Below are 20,938 nucleotides of genomic sequence, written 5' to 3'. Positions count from 1 at the left end.
CACTACAGACAGTTCAGTGATTTTCATCACTGCATGGCTTTGAAAGAGACCCTTCTGAACTTTACAGACCTAATTACATTTCTTTCCCAAATATAAAGAGAAAAAATAATTTCTAAATTTACCCACTTTGAAAATTTGCATAGCATACAGATGACTCATTTACAGCTGCTTTAAAAATATTCTTTTAAAGGTTTTTTTTACTCCTATTATTTCTTCTCACACATGCAAATTTATGATGGCCTCTAGTTATGATGTTACTGTAGAAACTCATCCATAATGGTCCATCTCTAAATTTCCAGATTTCAAAGCCTGAGGCACTATAAACATTTGGACGTTACTGTATTTTACACTGAAAAAAGATCTTCATTCAACTACTCTACTTCATATCATATTCATATTATGTCAAAACCAAAGGCTATTCCTATACCCCACTTGGACTTTGTATTTCTACTATATTTTTTACATTGTGAAAAGAAATGATTAAATTAAAGGGTCTGCATCCTCAATAAAAATAACTGGGTCCCATATATCTTTCCATTCTTGTCATGCCATATGTCCATCAACTGACAAATAGATAAAGAAGATGTGGTATATATGTACAATGGAATATTACTCAGCAATCAGAAAGAACAAAATCTTGCCATTCACAACAATGTGGAGGGAATTAGAGTGTATTATGTTAAGTGAAATAAGTCAGTCAGAGAAAGAAAAATACTGTATGATTTCCCTCTTATGTGGAATTTAAGAAACACAACAGATGATGAACATAGGGGAAAGAAAAAAAAAAACAGAGAAGGAGGCAAACCATAAAACACACTCTTAACAACAGAGAACAAACTGAGGGTTGCCGGAGGGAGGTGGGCAGGGGATGGGCTATATGGGGGATGGGCATTGAGGAGAACACTTGCTGTGTTGACCACTGGGTGTCATATGTAAGTGATGAATCACTAAATTCTACTCTTGAAACTAATATTACACTGTATGTTAACTAACTAAAATTTAAATAAAAACTTGAAATATAATAAATAAGTAAGTAAATACTCTTGTCACGGTTTAATCCATTGTACTTTCTTCCACTTTATCAGATGTCCCTTTAAAGACACGTGAAAGAAGACATCAGAGACACACTAAAAGGAAATGACCAGTGCACATCTGAAACAGACCCTTTTATTTTCTCACAATTGTCACTTTCTCTAGCCCACCTTTGTATTTCTGTGCCCCCTCACAGCAATTCTTGGCTTTCTACCTACTGCCAAACAGATGGTAACTGGTATGCACATCTAGGACACCCTCTATCTGACTCAGGTGCTTTCCAAGACTGGCTGTAACCATACAAACCCTCTCCCTCAAGAAAGAACATCTCAGAATGCAAGTAAGTCAAACTGCCACTGAATCAATCTAACATGATATCATCTACAAACTTTGGTATCTTTAACGAGTATAATCAATAAATTAGTTAGAGCATGCCTCACAAGTGAACTCACACATTATTGTTAGTTCTATTGCTGTGCTGTGTATATCCTGTCTTCAGAGGAGGAATTTCAGAAATTAATTTTAGGCTTCTTGCATTCTCCTAGCATACTGGTATGGTACTGATGGTGAGCATGTAATAAGTAAACTAAATATTCTTTTTATGCCTCTTCTTTTTCATTGCTCTTGATTGCTAGAGAGTTCTCCATAGACAGCAGTGGGTTTTAATGTACCCACTGGCCTGGATAAGAGAGGTTCGGCAGTGAACTCCAGGTGTGGTCGTGGGTATTCACGCTGGTCGACTACACCATCCACCAGGGGTTTGCTGCGGGTTTAGATTAAAGGTGAGCAATGACCGACCCTGAGGTATCTGGATGAGCTATTTACAGCCTGAATTTTAATGGAGTTCTTAAGTAACCAAATCTGTAGCCCCAGGTATTATCAATGTCCTCAAGACTTAAAGGAAGGCCAAGTACTGTAGGGAAAAGCAAAAGGGGGCTGTACACACTTTCTGAGGACTCCCAACACTTCAAAAGTCATTATCACCTCAAAAAACTGGGTTTTCCACTATATATGTTCTCAGGGGCTCAGAATAGAACTAATGTGTGAAGAGAGAATGCTGTATTGTGAACTTCAGAAACATGACATAAATTATAAATATCCAATGTGATCACTTTAAAGAAGTGTAATTTTAAAATATTCACATTTAGAGGCAGGCCTATTCCCTCCAATTTTAATATCTTCAGCACAAAAAAGTCTACTAACAAAGAAATTATGTTCATAATAAAATGTTAAGTGGAAATCCCTCTCCCTGACCTCTGAATTCTAAATCACATCCATAATATAGTTACAAGTATGTAGTTGTACAAGTACAACTACAAGTTACAAGTAGTATGGTTTAATGAGGCAGCAAAAATACGCAAAAATAGAAACTGTATGATGTTTAGGCAGATGGGATGGGTGATTTTATTCTTTTTCTCAATAATTTCTTTAATATTAAAAAATTAGTCATAAATAGATGGTATAGTGAAGTTTTTATTTGTTTGTTGTCTTAGATTTGAATACTATTTATTATAAACTGGATGAGATCCTGGTTTCTTTTAATTTCCTCCAATGCCTGGCTACAACTCTCCAAATGAATGAACATTTTCTAGTTTCATGGTGAAGTTTTAATTGTATTGTGTGCACTGTAAGAATTTCTGATCTATTTCCTGCTCATCTTCCCTATATCCACTCCCTTACTCCCATCATTAAGAGAAACACTGTTTTCTATTTTGAGGGAACAAGTAGGTTTTATAGTTGCTTGTCAATAACAATGCTAAAAGTACTGAGGTTTTGTTTAAATAATGCTTTATTTATTTTCTTCTATTTGGTTTATACTGTATTAAGCAAGAAGTATAAGAAAAATGAAGAAACGTTCTAGTTTGCAGAGCAAAAGATGTGTGGAAACATTAGTCTTAGTCATTAGTCAATAAGGAGGAAGGGAGTTACCATCCACAAAGAAAGTCAATATCTCAGATTTTAGGTCCTATTCTCTACAGAATTGCATGTACGCTGCTTGTGTTAAAATTGATCCTAAAAATTGAAGAGAAAGGAACAGAAAGATTACGATGAGAACACAAAAATCAAAATAATTAAGAACACTTTTGTAGAATAGTTTACATTAAAAATGATCATCACCAGCAGCAGTGTTCCTAAACCCTTTGGGTGACTCAAAGTTCTCAGGGTTTGAACTTGAATGGGCCCAGAACATCCGTTTAAAATGAGAATGCGGGGCACCTGGGGGGGCTGAGTCCGTTGGTTGCCTGACTCGTTGGTTGCCTGACTCGTGGTTTTAGCTCAGGTGAAGATCTCCCTGTTCCTGAATTTGAGTCCTGCATGGGGCTCTATGCTGACAGTGAGGAGCCTACTAAGGATTCTCTCTCTCCCTCTCTCTCTCTGCCCCACCCACGCATGCACACTCTCTCTCTCTCTTTCTTACTCTCAAAATAAATTAATTAATTAAAATGAGAACACTTATAAGGGGCTGACTGGGTTGGGGTCCTGGGTTCAGATCTAACACATTCATCCTCTGGGAAATATTCTTCAGCTGAGAAGTGGTAAAAGGGGACCCCGTATGTATAACTAATTCCAACTTTGCTACTCCCAAACAATTCTTTGTTTTTTTTATTATTTATTTACTTTTTTTTTTAATTCTGCTTTTGTTTAAATACTTCATTTCCTGGTTAAACACTGTTAAAATTATTATATTTTGTGTTAAATAAGAATTTACTGAGCTTATTAGGTTTTATATAAAAACTTCAACTTACTCTCTTATTTTTTTAAGAATTTAAAAACAATCTTTGTAATCTTACAAGCAAGCTTTTACAGAATAATTTTTACTATACTGTTCAATAATGAATAAGCTCTATTTCTTGTTGATCTCTGACATACTACATTAAAATGCAGACAAGGTTACTTCCAAGTTTTTAGCGAAATATCCTTTTCTTCTAAGGACATTCGAGAATTAATCTGATTAAGCCTAGAATGGAATTGATTGCATTCCTGTTAAGTGAATAATAAATTTTAGTGGTTTTAAGATTAAAGCAATAAAGGGCCGCCTGGGTGGCTCAGTCAGTTAAGCATCCAGCTTCGGCTGGGGTCATGATCTCGCAGTTCGTGGGTTCAAGCCTGGCGTTGGGCTCTGTGCTGACAGTTCAAAGCCTGGAGCGTGCTTTGGATTCTGGGTCTCCCCCTCTCTCTGCTCCTCCCCCACTTGTGGTCCCTCTCTCTCAAAAATAAACATTAAAGAGTATATATGTATATCTATATATATTTATCAAAGAACATCTGTAACAGACAAAAACATAAAAAAGGAAGTATATTATTTGTAGCCCACACCAAACTATCTATACACATTTATATGTCCTTTCCATTTTTTCTGACTCATTGTACCTTTAGAGCAGGCTTTCTCAGTCTCAGCACTGCTGCTGTTTTGGAGCTGGATCACAGGATATTAAGCAGCATTCCTGACTTCTACCCCCTAGACACAAGTTGTGACAACCCCAGTTGTGACAACCCCAAATGTCTCCAGACATTGCCAAATGTTCCTTTGGGGGCAAAATCTTCTCCCAGTGAGAGAACCAACTACTGTTTTGGAACTAGAAGAGGTTTCAGAAGTCAGGTATCACCTCTTTGTTTTATAGGTAAGAAAATTAAAACTTAGATCAGTGCAGATGATCTGCCCCAAATCTCATGACTAATTAGGGCAGAACCAGGGCTAGAAAATGCAGATAACCAGACTATTGGTGAATTAAATATTCGTTATAACATTCTGCTTCCCTAGATTGTAGGGAAAATAGTTTGACCCTTCTTTCCATTGTCTGGACAAATGCTCTCTTTTTGAATGGATGATACTAAGCCTGTGAATATCCTCAAATCCTTTCACAAACAGAAAGTCATTAAGGCAGACAGCAAGATGTCAGGATTTGGACCTAATCATCATCATCATTTAAAGTTTATTAGCTTTTAGCAATTTTACCTGGAAGGCTCTAATTTCTGTGATAATTGATTTTTTAAAATAATATTTGCTAAAGAGTTTGCCAAGAAAAGGCTGCCAGAGAAAAGTCAGAGATGGTTAATATGACGTTATAATGGTACTTTTCTTCATCGGCCCTTTATCTGGTAGTAATGTTGCTCATCTGTACAAAAGCCACCTGCATTTCTCATGTGAAAGCTATGGAATGCTGAACATCCTCAGCAAAATCCTTGAAGGTCCTTCATATGTCTCTGCTTTGCTCAGCCAAAATAAACTTGTACACTGACCTTGTGAACAGATGCCTGGTAATGAGGTCACAGAACTGAGTAACATTTTCAGAAAATTGCTTTACGGTGTAATAAATGTTCTGATTAGATTCCTATTTTCATCTTTAACATGCTCAGGTGGTTCAACTTGGGAATCCTAGTCAGGGAGTATTACCGATCTTTAAAGGTCATACCAAGAGTCCAATCATTTTTAGCCTGAAAGATATTTTTAACAAACTATATGTTGTAAAAATCATAAATTAATTCTCAAGCTTTACTACTGGCTTTCTTGGAGTCTCTCCTTAAACTTGACCTATTTTCTATTTCAGTTTCAATTTACTCTTTAGTATGAAGTGTCTGGTTCAGTGATTTCTTCCATCATAGGGCCTTTCTTTGACATCTCCAGAGATGAAACTAATTTCACTTACACGAAAATAGGCACAGTACAAACTGAGGCAAATAGTGTTAACATTATGCTATGTTTGGCATATTTAATGACTATTCCTAATGAATAAAATCCAGGCTGAAGCCAACATTCACAGTGTTCATGCTGAGAATGGTGAGGGCTACCTGACATATAGTGATCTTGATAACAAAAGGACCACCACATCACAGACAAGGAGGGAAAGTTCCAAAACGAATTCAAATTATGGGACATGCATTTGATTTGCAGTGGTAACTTAGATGAATGATTCGTATGCTATTTCCTGCCTTTGAATGGAAAGGTGGTTTTATGATGCTAAATATATAGATAAACACAAACCATGAATCACAAAGAAGAAAGCAGAGAAATATAGGTATAGGATTGCTTTTATAGCCTTTCTAAAGGAAAGTATTTCTGTGAGTTAATGCTTATTTTAATAATGGAGGGCAAGGGGAAAGCTTTTAGCAACCAAAGATGAGATAAAATTTTCAGTTAATGAAAACAGACATTCAGCGAGACAGCAGGCAGTGAGAGTAGTGACCGTATCTATCTTGTTCTCGGCTGCATCCCCAGCACCGACCATACAGTAGGCATTAAACCAGCAGATGTTGAATAAATGTGCAGGATGCTAAACACTGATGGCAGCAAAGAATAAAATAAAAACAAATGAGGAAGGGATGGGGATAAGACAATATAGTGGGGAGTAAGCAAGCAGGCTTGTGGAGAAAGATGTGTAGGGAGAAGAGAGAATCTTAAGCAGGTTCCATGCCCAGTATGGGGCCCCACAACGTGTGAGATTATTACCTGAGCCAAAATCAAAAGTTGGACCTTAACTGACTGTGCCACCCAGGTGGCTCTAGTGGGGATTTTTCTGATCCCCCACATAGAGGGTTTGGAAGCAATAAACATAAGTGAAAGTAAAACACATATCCCATGAAATAGTCACAATATGTATGTAGGAAGGTGTTTCACAGAGTAGCAGGACTAGAAACTACATTTAAGTGTTGAATTGAGTAGGAAAAATGGGATTTGTATGCTTCTACATTTCCCAAAACAATGTTCTAAAATGTCCATATTTTCTAAGCACTTTTTCAAGTTGAAATTTAATGTTTAGGTTTTTGCCATAGAATCATGTTGAGTGATGCTTTTAAAAATGTTAAACTGAGAAAGCATCTTCGTGGCGGGGTGGGGGGGTAATAATACATGTACCATTTGACCCTTGAACAATGTGGGGGTTATGGGCATCAACTACCGGGCAGTGAAAAATCTGCCTACAAGTTTTGACTCCTTTGAATGGAAGCCTCACTAGTACCAGCCGATTAACATGTATTTTGTATGTTACATGTATTATATACAGTGCTCTTACAATAAAGTGAACTAGGGAAAAGAAAATGCTACTGAGAAAATCTTAAGGAAGAGAAAATACATATAGAGGACTGTATTGAATTTATTGAAAAAAACTGGCATGTAAGTGGACCCAGGCAGTTGAAACCCTTATTGTTCAGGGATCAACTATACTTCATTTGTAAAGTCAAATAAAAGTACATTTTATAACACAGGAAAGCAACAGGCTTTCTTGTTTTGTCCCTGGTCCCCTTCTCCTCTGTATCCTCTTGAAGGCACCACTTTAAACCCTCTACTTTCCAGGGCACATGGGTGGCTCAGTCGGTTGAGTGTCTGACTTCGGCTCAGGTCATGATCTCAGGGTTTGTGAGTTTGAGACCCGTATCGGGCTCTGTGCTGACATCTCAGGGCCTGGAGCCCTCTTCAGATTCTGTGTCTCCTCCCCTCTCTGCCCCTCCCATGTTCATGCTCAGTTTCTGCCTCTTTTTTTTTTTTTTAATGTTTATTTATTTTTGAGAGAGACAGAGACAGAACGCGAGTGGGTTAGGGGCAGAGAGAGAGGGAGACACAGAATCCGAAGCAGGCTCCAGGCTCCAAGCTGTCAGCACAGAGTGCAACGTGGGGCTCGAACTCACGAGCTGTGAGATCATGACCTAAGCCGAAGTCGGATGCTCACCAACTGAGCCACCCAGGCGTCCCTCTCTGTCTCTTAATAATAAATAAATGTTAAAAAAAAAAAAAAAATTAAACCCTTTACTTTCCTAGCTGACAGGTGAGGATTTTCTTTCTCTTCCACTTCCTTTTCTCCTTCCTCCACCTTCCTGAGAGAGCAAAATCACAGTTGTTCAATCTACAGTCTGTGTTCTCATGATTCTGATATAAATGCTGCTTGCTGCTGGGCCTAGTCATGCTCCATTATTACACTTCCTTTCTTATATAACTTTTGTTATTTTCCAGAGTCAACAATTATCCCGTTTTTAAAATACTCCTTTGATTAGTCATGCTATGCCTCCCTCTTCACATTGCCTCCAGTATATTTTTCATGGTGTTCAGTGTCTTCTGACTGGCTGTAGCATGTGCTGACTAATTTAAGTATCATCCCTGCATAGGGTTAAACCTATTAGATACTCTCATCCTCATACGTTCCCCTGAGATACCTCTCCTGGCACCCTGCACCCATCACATCCAATTTCGGCCAATTGCACTTGACTTGCTATGTAGATGTACATTCTGGGAAGTACTGTCCCCTCCCTTCTGTGCTAGATACCCTATCTCCTGATCCCATGGGTTTCCTTCTTCATGGATTATTCCCTAATTGTGGCAGAGCATATCTACCCTGACAAAGAATTTAGGAGGTAAATTTTGTGACTTTGCATATGCTTTAAAAAAAAAATTAGATTGATTCTAAGCTCACACATGACTGAGAGCTTGACTGTTTCAGAATGTGAGGGTGAAAATTATGGTATCACGGATGGTATTATTCTTTGGTCTTCAAGCTTCCATTGTCACTATTCAGAAATTTAATGCCTTTCCGATTCTTGGTCATTTGGATGTGACATACTTTTTATCTTTGGAATCTTTAAACACTTTTTCCTTGTCTCTGGTGTCTCTGGACTATTCCAATGACCTTGCTTACAGTCAGTCTTTTATTCATTCATTGTGCTGGGTACTATGTGGGCTCTTTCTATTTTTTTTTTTTTTTTAAGTAAGGTTCATACCCAGTGCAGAGTCCAGGGCATAGCTTGAACTCCCAAGGTGAGATCAAGACCAGAAATGAGATCAAGAGTCAGATGCTTGGGGCGCCTGGGTGGCGCAGTCGGTTAAACGTCTGACTTCAGCCAGGTCACGATCTCGCGGTCCGTGAGTTCGAGCCCCGCGTCAGGCTCTGGGCTGATGGCTCGGAGCCTGGAGCCTGTTTCCGATTCTGTGTCTCCCTCTCTCTCTGCCCCTCCCCCGTTCATGCTCTGTCTCTCTCTGTCCCAAAAATAAATAAAAAACGTTGAAAAAAAAAAATTAAAAAAAAAAAAAAAAAAAAAAAAGAGTCAGATGCTTAACTGTCTGAGCCACCCAGAGGCCCCGTGGGTTCTTTCAATCTAGAAATCATGTCCTTCAGTTCTGGGAAATATTATTGTATTATTTCTTCAATAACTGCATCTGTGGTCTTGTGGTAGAATTTCTAGTTGTTGAATATTATGTCTCTTGGATGCTCTTTTTTAGGACATATGGAAATCAGGAATGTATTCTCATTAAGCAAGAAAAAAAAGCAAATGAACTTCTTTTACAATGGATAACAGTCCAATAAGATTTAAAATCTTTAGTATTAAAATTTAAAATTTTTAGTATATCTATACTAATAAAAGAAAAAGCCTTTAAAAGTCAGGTAGCAGGTAAACTATTCTTCACTAAAGTGCTGATAGTTAATAATTATTAATGATACAGTTGTCTTACATGTCTAGGGCTGCATAGTTAATAAGTTTACACTTAATTCTGAATGTAACACTTCTGGGGATATAATCTGAATATAATTTAGATATTTAATGTTTATTTTTGAGAGAGACAGAGAGAGAGGGAGAGGGAGGGGGGAGAGGGGGGAAGAGAGAGAGAGAGAGGCAGAGAGAGAGAGAGAGAGAGAGAACAAGTGGGGAGGGGCAGAGAGAGAGGGAGACACAGAATCTGAAGCAGGCTCCAGGCTCTGAGCTGTCAGCACAGAACCTGACGTGGGGCTCAAACTCACAAACCGTGAGATCATGACCTGAGCCAAAGTCGGATGCTCAACCAACTGAGCCACCCAGGTGCCCCGAATATAATTTTGGGTTTTAATTTTGTTGATCATATTAATTGTACTTGAGCCAAAGTTTACTCTGAAAAATTAAGGATCATTCTGGAAACCCCACCGACATTTTATATCCCATCACCATTGCTATTATGCAGAATCACCACTTAGAATATTTATTTCCATAGCATTGTTATTTTAGTTCAAGATAACCAAGTTGAAAAAGTCTAACTCAGAAGCTGGAATACTATTTAATCTCAATTTAACTTCATAGCAACAAACTCAAATTTTCACTTGAAAGAGAGACACACACACATGATATTAATGTTTATTGGACTCCTACTATGTTTTGGCAAGCACTGTGCTTTTTCATATGCTCTGGCAGACAGGTATATTACCCCTCTTTTATACATGAAGCAACCAGTGAATACAGAGGTTAAGTAAATCACCAATAGTTATTTAAAAAGTCACACTCAGCATTTTTGGGATCTGAAGCCTGTTTTCTTTCCATATACTACACACCAAAATCAATTACGCTATGGTATTCAAAATAAACCACACCAATTACTACATGCAAAGAAATTCAAAAGCCATAACGCAAGTTTTCACAGAAGGCATACATTTGATAACTTCACTTGCAAAAAAACACAACACATGACATTAGTAACTGGCTAAGTAAAATCTCAAGTTTTAAGAACAGAATTTTTTCATGCCTTATTTTGAATAATCAGTTACCTCAAATTGGTTGAAGTAGGGGTGCAGGAGTAAGCCAGAAATCCTACCAAGATATTGCCATCGGGAGAGAGAGAGAGAGAGAGAAAGAAAGAGAGAGAGAGAGAAAGAGAGAGAGAGAGAGACCAGAGACAGGGAAAGAAAGAATGGTCATCTTTACTATAGGTGATTTACTCAACCTTATTTTAAGGCTATAAAGTAGGAAAATTATGACAAAATGACATCTTCAGGTATGGTTTTATATATTAACTAGCTCTCATTTTGTGATCAGTTAAGACTTTCAGAATATTGAGCAGTTATAAAACACATGCATTAAAATGTTTTTTAAATTATCATTTACATTTACATTACAAAAATAAGCAAAGCAAAATTCTGCCAAAAGTTTATAATGACCTAGAATAAAAAGCCACCCTACTTTGTCCATTGACTTAATGTGACATTGAATAAAAAACATAAATAATTACCTTCACCGCTGCAGTGACAGCAGCAGTGGCTGCGAAAGCTAAACCTTGCCGCCCGAAGTTTACCACGGTCTCATAGCCCCGCTCCTTTGCTTGTACAATATAGTCATCAATCTCCTGGGGGAAAAACAAACAAACTCATGGGTATAAATTTTATTTAACAATAGTGTCAACAAGCCAAAAACAAGGACTTTTCCCCGAAGATATAATAGTTTTACTTGTTTAATAGCACAAAACATGTGATGATGTCCATTTCTAACAAATGATTTATGGATTTATAGATCTTACCCTTTCCTTTGAAGAAAGAAGTGGATGAAGGAATTTTCTATATATTAAACTTGCTCCTTTGGTATAGGGAGAGAGCAGCCATATGACAAAAGCAATCTTAAGCTCATAGTACAGGGGGAACCTAACAAGAAAAAATTCGAAAAAACCACTGGTGAAAATAAACTACAATGAGGAAATCAATCTCTCTCTCTCTCTCTCTCTCTCTCTCTCTCACACACACACACACACACACACACCCTTTCTTTTAAGAAAGTTCAGTCATTGTATTAAGTTTTCACATGTAAAAGTGAGTGATTAAGGAAATAACTATGTTTGAATTGACGAATTAATTTCATTAACTATAAATCAGTTAACCAAAGAGTGACCTGATCCCTGCTGAGATTCTGAAACTTCTACTACAACTGTATAAGCAACCATAGGCAAGCTGCCCGCTGACTGTAGCAGTCCAGAGAGAACATTAACAGCATTTGACCATGGCAGTAAGGTATACCAGCCACCATTCTGCAGAGCCCAACGGGGGCGTCAGTACCGGACATCTCTCCAAGCGCCAGGAGGAAGCTTTGTAATACTCCAAGGGCACAAAGTTACCCCATGAACACATGTCCTTCTCTTTCTCAACACTCCCCCCAGAACTCCCCTTCCAGTCTCATTTGGCCGGAAAACGGCACTTGGCAGACAATCATTCACTTGTAAGGGGAATGGAATTACCATTGTGGTAGACTGGGAATTAGTGTCAGCTACCCATGCCCCTTTCCATGTGACTTTGCACTGTTTTCCCTACGGGCTGAGTGCACTTCCTCGAGGAATGACTGCGGGGTTAGCCATGTGACTTACTCTGGCCAACATAATGTGAGTGTGACATATCACATGCACGCAGAAGCTTTAAATGCCCTTTGACTTCCTCACCCCAACACCCCCAACCTCTTGCTTTAAATTTTTGCTTTCTGCCATGAAACAGCTGCTCCTTCAGCCTTGGGCCTGAAACGAGAAGACACTTAAAACTGAACTGAGCCCCGCAAAGCTGCAGCCAACCTTTTGCCCTTACATAAGTTGAGCAAGAAATAAATGTTTGTTTTTCTAACCCATCATGCCTTTAGGGTTGTTTGCTGCCACAGCAAAAGTGAACAATATACCACAGAGGGCTAGCATCCCATGGGACACAGATTATTAAGATACATGGTTTAACTGAACAAATCTGGGCTCTTCTGATGAGGCAGAGGGGTCCAGGGCAGTAAGAAAAAGCTGTTGTGTAGTCAACAGAGGGTCTTTACCATGGCGCAGTTACAGAGGAGTTTCTGGGCTTTCGCTATTCACAGTAAACTTTTTGTACACCACTCGCTTCTTAATAATATATATAGGTGACATTTGCAATCAGGAAAATATGAGAAGTCTTGAAAAAGAGAACTTGGAAACTTAAGAGACCTAGCATGGTTTGAAATCTGTGTTCTGCCATTTAAAACCACACAAAAAGCCCTCCCCCAAAACTCTCCACCAAACACTTAACAGGTAAATGAATGAGCTATGGGACAGAGGAAGAATAACTCACATTTCAAGTCAGAAGAGAAAGATGGCTGCAGACACAGAAAGGTTCATAAATAAGGGCAAGTTGTTAAGAACGTTAAAGTCTGGTGACTTCTTTATTTTTTTCCTAGCAATCCAATATGACCTAATGTGCTGTGAGAATACGATGAGAATAGCAAAGCCAGAAAGACAGTTTAAAGGAGAGAACAGCAAGTGTCTGAAACAGATACAGGAGGGCAGGGAAGCAGCAAATAAAGGGAATGGGGAGGGTCAAACTGGTACCTACATGAGAGCAGCTGAATGATGTTCTGGGGGTGCTGCATTTGTAGCCCAGGAAAGGAAACAAAGAAGGGCTAATTTAGGCTGACGGTTTGTGCAGCGAGGGCAGTTTAGGATACTGGCAAGGTATGAAGTTTAAAGATTTTGAAAGGAGGACCTCTCCAGTGATGGTAAGGTTTAGATGGAAACGCACCAGTGAAATATGGCACAGGAGATTCAAATTGTTCCCTTTGGTATCGCTTCTTGGTAAAATGTTAAATCCTTGAGGGTACAAACATGCTTTAATTTTGTCTCAGCTATTTGGAACAGAGCAGCCAAGGAGCTGGTGGTGAGTGGGCGTCCACGTGGATGCTGACGTCATCCAGTTTGAATGTTTGTAGTTGAGAGTTTTAAGGATGGGGAGGGAGTTCTAGAACCAGATGCTGTGGGCTTCAAAGAGGGAGTCATTTAGGAAGTGATAAAAATAGCCTCAAGTCATCCTGTGGAAAAAGGGTGATGACAACTAAGTTTTTGTATTCCAAGATATTGGGACCTGTGTGGGAGGAGGGCAGGGAGCAACCCACTGGGAAACATGAGCTGCTTTAATTGGAGGGGGGACTGTAAGGAAAGTAATGTTCTTATGGGGAAACCAGATAAAGAAAGTGAAACACTGGATAAGTAAGTAACTTGATCAAATTCACCGGGTTACCAGCCAAGGGCAGGATAAGAACTCAGGACACCTGATGAGGTGTCTATAGTCTGGCCCTTTCTCAGTGCTAGAACTTACCAAGCAACTGTTTGATCTGTTATTGTTTCAATCACAGTATAGAGAGCAAAAACAATCCAGTACATCATCCATCGGACCTGGAAATAATAAAAATACTTATGAAATAACAGATGAAAATTATTTGCAACTCTGAATAATTACATATATGTTTCCACATCTATAGTTGGACCAAGTGCGGAAGTTGGTTTAATTCTCAATAGGTTTATGTCTGAATTCCTCGTACCACAACATCAACAATCTTGGGATACAAGACAAGAATCAAAGAATAACAAATGTAGGAATCTGAATGAAAGAATCAGCACAATAGGATAGATTTTTCTTAACTGGAGGAAAATTCTTTGAAAGATCTTACTCTTATCAACGTGCTTCTTTATGGATGACGATTAGCCATTTACTTGTTATATAAATAACAGCATAATAAGATATGACCACATTTAATCTTGACTTGTCTTTTAAATTTTACATTCCTTAATTCTCAATATATAGAAACTGTTCAGAAACCAAAGAACGATCCTAGGTTTATTACATCCATAATGTTAGTCACCCAGTTTGAAAATCAGGTACTGTATTCTCTCTCTCTTTTTTAATGCTTAACCATTTATTTTTTAAAGGTTTATTTATTTATTTTAAGAGAGTGAGAAACAGACTGTGAGCAGGGGAAGGGCAGAGAGAGAGAGGGAGTGCAGAGCCCGATGCGGGGCTCAAACCCACGAACCGTGAGATTTTGACCTGAGCCAAAATCAAGAGTTGGATGCTTAATCAACTGAGCCACCCAGGCACCCCAAGTTAGTGTATTCTTTTCCCCCATATGTAAGCCTGTAACTTCTCACATATCATTTTCCATCTTCTACCAACACCACAATGGCAGCTGCAATAGGCTGAACGTTTGTGTCCTCCTCCCCCTCAAATCCATATGTTGAAATCCTAACCCCAAATGTGTATTAGGAGGTGGCGCCTTCAGGAGCTGATGAGGTCGTGTTGGTGGAGCTCTCATAAATGGAGTTACTGTTCTTCTAATAGGGCCTCCAAAGAGATCTCTTATGCCTTCCACCATGTGGGGACACAGTGAGAAAATGGCCACCTATGAACCAAGAAGTGGGTCTCACCAGAAATCAGACCTGCCTTGATCGTGGACTTCCTAACCTCCAATAACAGTGAGAAATATATTTCTGTTGTTTATAAACCACCTAGTCTATGGTATTTTTGTTACAGAAATCTGGATGAACTGAGATAGTAGTTCAAGACGTTTTTACCTCTTTCCTGGAATAGAGCATCCTAACTGGTCCCTGAGACTCCAGTGTCTCTTTATACCAATCCTTTTCATTGAATGCTACCAGATTAATTTTCTTGAATTCATTTCCCCGACTATACTTTTCTACCTACTTGAGTACACAAACTCTTTTATCGCTCAAGTAGGTTGGATTTTCATTAAGGATTAAAATCTCTGCATGTAAAACCATGCCAACTATGGCCTTGGGACTACACTAACTATATCACATATATTAAGTAATTTACTCTCCACAGCAATATTACAAGGTAGGAAGCATAATTATTTCCACTATAGATAAGGAAACAGTGACAGAGAGAGGTGAAATGACTTGCTCAAGGTCATTTAGCCGGAATTTGAATCCAGGCTCTCTGACCCTGGATTTGGTGCTATTAATCAATTATACTATGTAGAGAAAGAATTTGTGAGGATTGGCTAAATGTGAAATCCAAGAATAACCACTGCTTCCCTTGTTCTCTTCTAAATGAGAGGACAAAAAAATTTAGGTCTCTATAAATAGCTAGAAAATTGACCTACTATTTAGTTTTAATATAGAAGCTTGTTTGGGTATTCCATAGACAATAGAAATGAATTACAATTCAAGTGGCTTTTATGGTTTTCTATTTACATGGACAAATCAATTAAAAATAGCCACGAATAACTTTTGAAGCAATGTATTATGAAATAGAAATCATACCAATTTACTCTAATGTATAGACTCCTGAAAGCTTCAAAAAAATTGCCCAAAGCAAATAATAGGGCATCTTATCTATATCTGAAAAACAAAGCAATGGATTTACAATTATCATCTCAAATTAAAAAACAAAACAAAACAGCCCAAATGTACTCTTTAGTTGTTCACTTTTCATGGGTTCTCTAAAATCTTTCACTGCCACCAATTCCAAGCTTTTGTCCAAATATGGGGATTTTCATCCTATGTATACTTTCTCCTGCCCCTCCCTTTTTTAAGTTAAGTGATACTCTGACAAGCTCTGATTCACCTGCCCCTCCGGAGCCAAACACTAACTCAGCACTTTGACCTCTCAACTGTATTCAGAGGGTTAGCTTGTACGCTGATTGACTGACTATATGCCTCTCCCCAAAAAGAAAAGAAAGAAAAGGCTGCAAACAGAAGAATGAGGTTTTATACAGCTAGAAGGAATCTAAGGAGTTTTAATTTTTTAAAACTATACAACTCTTTACTGAAAAAAACCGAGCCAATTACAAAAGAAATGGCTCCCGAGGGGCCCCACCGGTCCACCCACGGTGCGACTCTGGAGGAGACTCGAGCGCTGCATGGGCCAGAGTTTGAGACAATACGGTAAACTCCTCTTACTTTCCTGAGGGGCCTAAATAATCAAGCCGCATCAGGCGGGTGAGCTAAGAAATGGCAGGAGTAGGAACAAGTCTATCAAGGGGGCGGCTTCTCAGGGCGCGGCGGCCTTCGGACCAGATCTTTTCGGTCCCCCGTCCCCCTCCTTGTACTCACCACGGGGATTTCAGGGTAAACTGTTCCATTCTTGCCCGGGAAAGAAGAGGCTTAAATTGACTCTGAAAGCTTAGGAAACTTTCAGCAAGGTAAAATTATTTAAGTCGGTGCTTGTTACTTTTCGTAATTTCACTATTGCCCGCCGCTGTTACCGTTGTGAGTTTCCAAATGGATAACAACTCCCCAAGTAGTCATAATTTACTGGTTAATAGAGGAGAAGAGAGAGGAAAAGGGGACTGCACGGAGAGTGACTGGTGATACCTCCAAATGACTAGTTCTCTAATGAATGAGAACCGCTAAACGTCCCAGATTTCAGGCGCACACTCGCTTCAGTCAAGTGCTTACTCAGTTTCCAAAGGAAGTTATTAAATTAATTTTAAATCCACAAAATAAAAGTGCTTTAAAGAATGTAATGTTTATCTCTTTAAAAACCCCACTTTATATTTAGTAATGTCAAAAATAAAAAAAGGAGAAAAAGAAGGTCATGCCTTTTAAAAATAGATTTTTTTTTTTTTCTTTTAGAGAGAGTGTGAGCAGGGGAAAGGGGCAGAGGGAGAGAGAGAGAATCTTAAACAGGCTTCATGCTCAGCACAGAGCCTGATAGGGGACTTGATTTCACGACTCTGGAATCATGACCTGAGCTGAAATCAGGAGTTGGAGGCTCAACTGACTGAGCCACCCAGGAGTCCCTAGCCATGTCTTTTTAGTTAAAACACAACAAAGTATCCAGTCAAGAGGGTATTCCTGGACATTTTCCTGGATTAACAACAATTTTATATAAGCAAAACCCCATGGTATATTAATTTGTCATTAATGAACAAATTCTTTGATAATCTGCTCTTAAACTTAAGGTTATTTTTTGGTTGTCCTTACCAGAAATATGGATCTTAAATTATAATAGCAGGCAATAATTAAATGAATGTAATAAGTGTGTATTATTCGTGCGAGCAACCAGAAAGAAAGTTAACCTTGAAAAGACATTGCTTATTTTTCTATTAATGGATTTGGTTGGGACTTTATACCAAATGATTACTCAGCACAGCTTTTATTAAAATTACACCTCAAGGCCATGAAGCTTACTGTTTAAGGTTTTGCTCCAAGGAAATAGCAAGGAAGAAGTCAAGGTCAAAAAAAACAAAAACAAAAACAAAAACAAAAACAAAAAAAAACAAGTCACAAAACTATAAAAGTATAATTAAGCATGTGAAGAATAAAGATAAAATATTCTTTAGATCAACAGAAAACATCAATAACAAAATGCAAAACTAAAACCAAAAATTGGCAGGAAAACGATCACACTGATAATCTTTTTTTTTTTTAGTTTATTTATTTTGTGTGTGTGAGAGAGAGAGAGATATAGAGAGAACACAGGGGTAGGGCAGGAAGAGAAGGCGAGAGAGAGAATGCCAAGCAGGCTCCGCACTGCCAGCACAGAGCCTGACACGGGGCTCGAATGCATGAACCATGAGATCATGACCTGAGCCAAAATCAAGAGTCAGATGTTTAACTGACTGAGCCCCCGAGAAGCCCCTCACACTGGTAATCTTATGAATGTATATAACCAAATATAGTCACTATTAAAATGTTATGGAAATGTAAGTTAGTAACTTAACTGTTAAGTTAATAAGTCACACACCTTTTAAGTTCCTGGGGAAAAAAAGTTATTGGCATCATCTTTATTTGGTAAAAATTTATGTTCTTGGGAAAAGTGGGAGCAAATAGTACAGTATCTTTCTAGTTCAGAAACAATTGGTAAAATCAGCAAACCATTGTCTAAATATCTCCATGAGGATGAGTAATAAGAAAGCTGTATACCCAACTTTTTCTTAAAAGTCTCTTTGGTCCCAGAGAACTGAATTATCCAACAAGGTGAAGATTATACCTATAAGCACTAAGATGGATATACACACACCATACTTTTGATAAATCTTTCATATCAAACATAGTTTAGACAATTCTGAAGGACTCAGGTGGCATCATTACCTATAACACTGATACAACTGTAGTAAACCCTACTTTATGTTATGAGAATAGAAACATGAGTATGATAGTTCCTGTCCTCACAGATTTAGCATTTTACTAGGGAAAAGAAAAACAAACAAGTAAAAAACTGTGATTAAAAACAATGTTCTGGGGTGCCTGGGTGGCTCAGTTGGTTAAGTCAGTTAAGCTCTGCCTCGCTTTGGCTCAGGTCATGATGTCACGGGTCGTGAGATTGAGCCCTGAGTTGGTCTCTGTGCTGATGGCTTGGAGCCTGCTTGGGATTTGCTCTCTCCCTCTCTCTCTGCCCCTCCCCCACTCATTCTCTCTCCCTCTCTCTCTCTCTCTCTCTGTCTCTCACTCAAAATGGACAAATAAACTTAAAAAAAAAAAAGTTCTGCTGTTTTTACTACATTAGATGCCCTAGCTTCCAGTATGAGTCAAGAGTGTAAGAATCTGAGGAAATCTTACTAAAGGGACTATTTATAAAGTTGTGGGCAAGGTTCAGGAAACCCAATGAAAGGATACTGAAGCACCCTGGAGTTAGCAACAGTAGGAACTGGAATCACCCCTGGATGTGAAGGAGGGAGGGCAGGGGAAAGCTTCCTGGAATCCAGAGAGGGCAACTGTAGGGGAGAGTGGTAGCCTCAGGTAGACAGTCACAGCCAACCCCTGGTGGCAGGGAGGAAGGGAGGATGCTGGGAGAACAGTACTCTGACCTCATGCTCATCCTGCCTTCTGATCTTCTGCAGAAGCCTTTCAGGGGCCAAACTAAACGGAAGCCAGATATGATACAGTCTGTATGGATCAGCCTCCTGGGCCATAAGCAAGGTGTAGAAACGTGGAATGTGGAGAGGAAAGTCCACTGGCGGGGCGAATGGAAGGTGCCAGCACTGCTTAGCCTGTCATCTCTTTGATCCACCCAGAATAGATTTCTCTCTGCTTCCACAGATACCTCCCCGCCCAGATGACCATCATCTCCTGTCTGCATTATTCTGATAGCAACCTAACTGATCACTCTGCCTTTTTGGGGTCTATTCTGCATACAGCAGTCAGAGTCTCTCCTTAAAACAGAAAGAAGGGGCGCCTGGGTGGCTCGGTTGGTTAAGCATCTGGCTCTTGATTTCAGCTCAGGTCATGATCTCATGGTTCATGAGTTCCAGCCCTGGGTCAGGCTCTGTGCTGACAGTGCAGAACCTACTTGGGCTTCTCTTTCTCTCTCTCCACCCCTCCCCGTGTTCCCTCTCTCAAAATAAATAAGTAAACTAAAAAAAAACAAAAACAAAATCATGTCATTCCTTTGCTCAGGCCCCTCTTACGGCTCCCATCAGAATTCTCACCCTAGTCTAGAAAACCCTGTGGATCTGGCACCAGCTACATCTCCGGCCTCATCTGCTATTCCTTCCTGCCCTGTTCTGCTCCAGTCATATTGGCCCTTTTACTGTCCCTTGTATGTGCAGATATGCTCCTTGTATGTGCAGATATGCTCAGGGCCTTATTACATGTTTTGTTGTTTTTTTGTTTTGTTTTGTTTGGCCTGAAATGCTCTCCTTCCAGTTATCCACATGGATTGCTTTCTCACTTGCTTCAGATCTCTGCTCAAATATTCACCTGTGAGGTCTTTTAAAATATCCATGTCCTCTTAGCCCCCTTATATCCTGACTCCGTTTTGTCTTTAGAACATTCCACAGATCACTGACACACCTAACAGATAGATGTTTACTTTCTGCCTTTCCCTACTAGAATGTAAACTCCAGGAGGACAAAGACCTTTATTTTGTTCACTGCTGAATTCCCTGTGCCTGGCACAGATCGAGCTCAGGAGTACATGTTGACGAGTTGTTGAATGAACGTGGGCTGCACACAGCTCAGGGTGCTCCTTTTCTGTAAGGATTGCAAAAGGCTGGACACTAGACAGGAGGTGCAGACAGGGCAGGTAACATAAACTAGTCTTTTAAGAGATCTGGTTTAAAAAGGAAAAAGAGGGGCAATAAAAAAAACAACAACACACACACACACACAGCATGAAGCAAAAGAAAGCATGTTTACACTCTCAATGATTGAAAACTTTACCAGCAAGATAAGATTCTCTTCAGAGAAAGCAGGAATATTTAGTGGAACAAGATCCCACAGGAGATAGAAAAGAATTACACTGGGAAGGAGAGTGAGCTTGAGACAGAGGTAGAGATGTGTCCTCCACTGGGATGGAAGGAAAGAGTGGCTTGTCGGGGAGAGGACCACAGCCAGGGCCCCGTATCTAGGGGGCAGGTCACCAACCTTTCAGGCTGGTGTGAGTGGCAAGGAGGGTGGATCTGGGGACAATGGTAAAGGTTTAGACAAGCTGTTGATCTGGATGGGAAAG

General features: G+C 39.3%; 1 protein-coding gene across 7 annotated transcripts in view; it reads right to left on the bottom strand.

The window, feature by feature from the left end:
• The window catches only part of REEP3 (receptor accessory protein 3), a 93,480-nt gene that overhangs the window by 11,352 nt on the left and 61,190 nt on the right, over positions 1-20,938 (bottom strand). For 6 of the 7 annotated variants that reach the window (XM_042961157.1, XM_042961159.1, XM_042961158.1 and 3 more), the window contains 3 exons: positions 13,842-13,918; positions 11,276-11,396; positions 10,991-11,104 (listed from right to left, as the gene is read on the bottom strand). In XM_042961157.1, the coding sequence (XP_042817091.1) occupies positions 10,991-11,104; positions 11,276-11,396; positions 13,842-13,918 (312 nt within the window). Of the gene's footprint in view, positions 1-10,990; positions 11,105-11,275; positions 11,397-13,841; positions 13,919-16,597; positions 16,845-20,938 lie in introns of those variants that run through there. The other variant, XM_042961161.1, reaches the window with a different exon arrangement.

This window comes from Panthera tigris, chromosome D2 (assembly GCF_018350195.1).
Source record: "Panthera tigris isolate Pti1 chromosome D2, P.tigris_Pti1_mat1.1, whole genome shotgun sequence".
Taxonomy (NCBI): domain Eukaryota; kingdom Metazoa; phylum Chordata; class Mammalia; order Carnivora; family Felidae; genus Panthera; species Panthera tigris.
The sequence above is the reverse complement of the archived record's forward strand: the minus strand, read 5'-3'. Positions and strand labels throughout refer to the sequence as shown.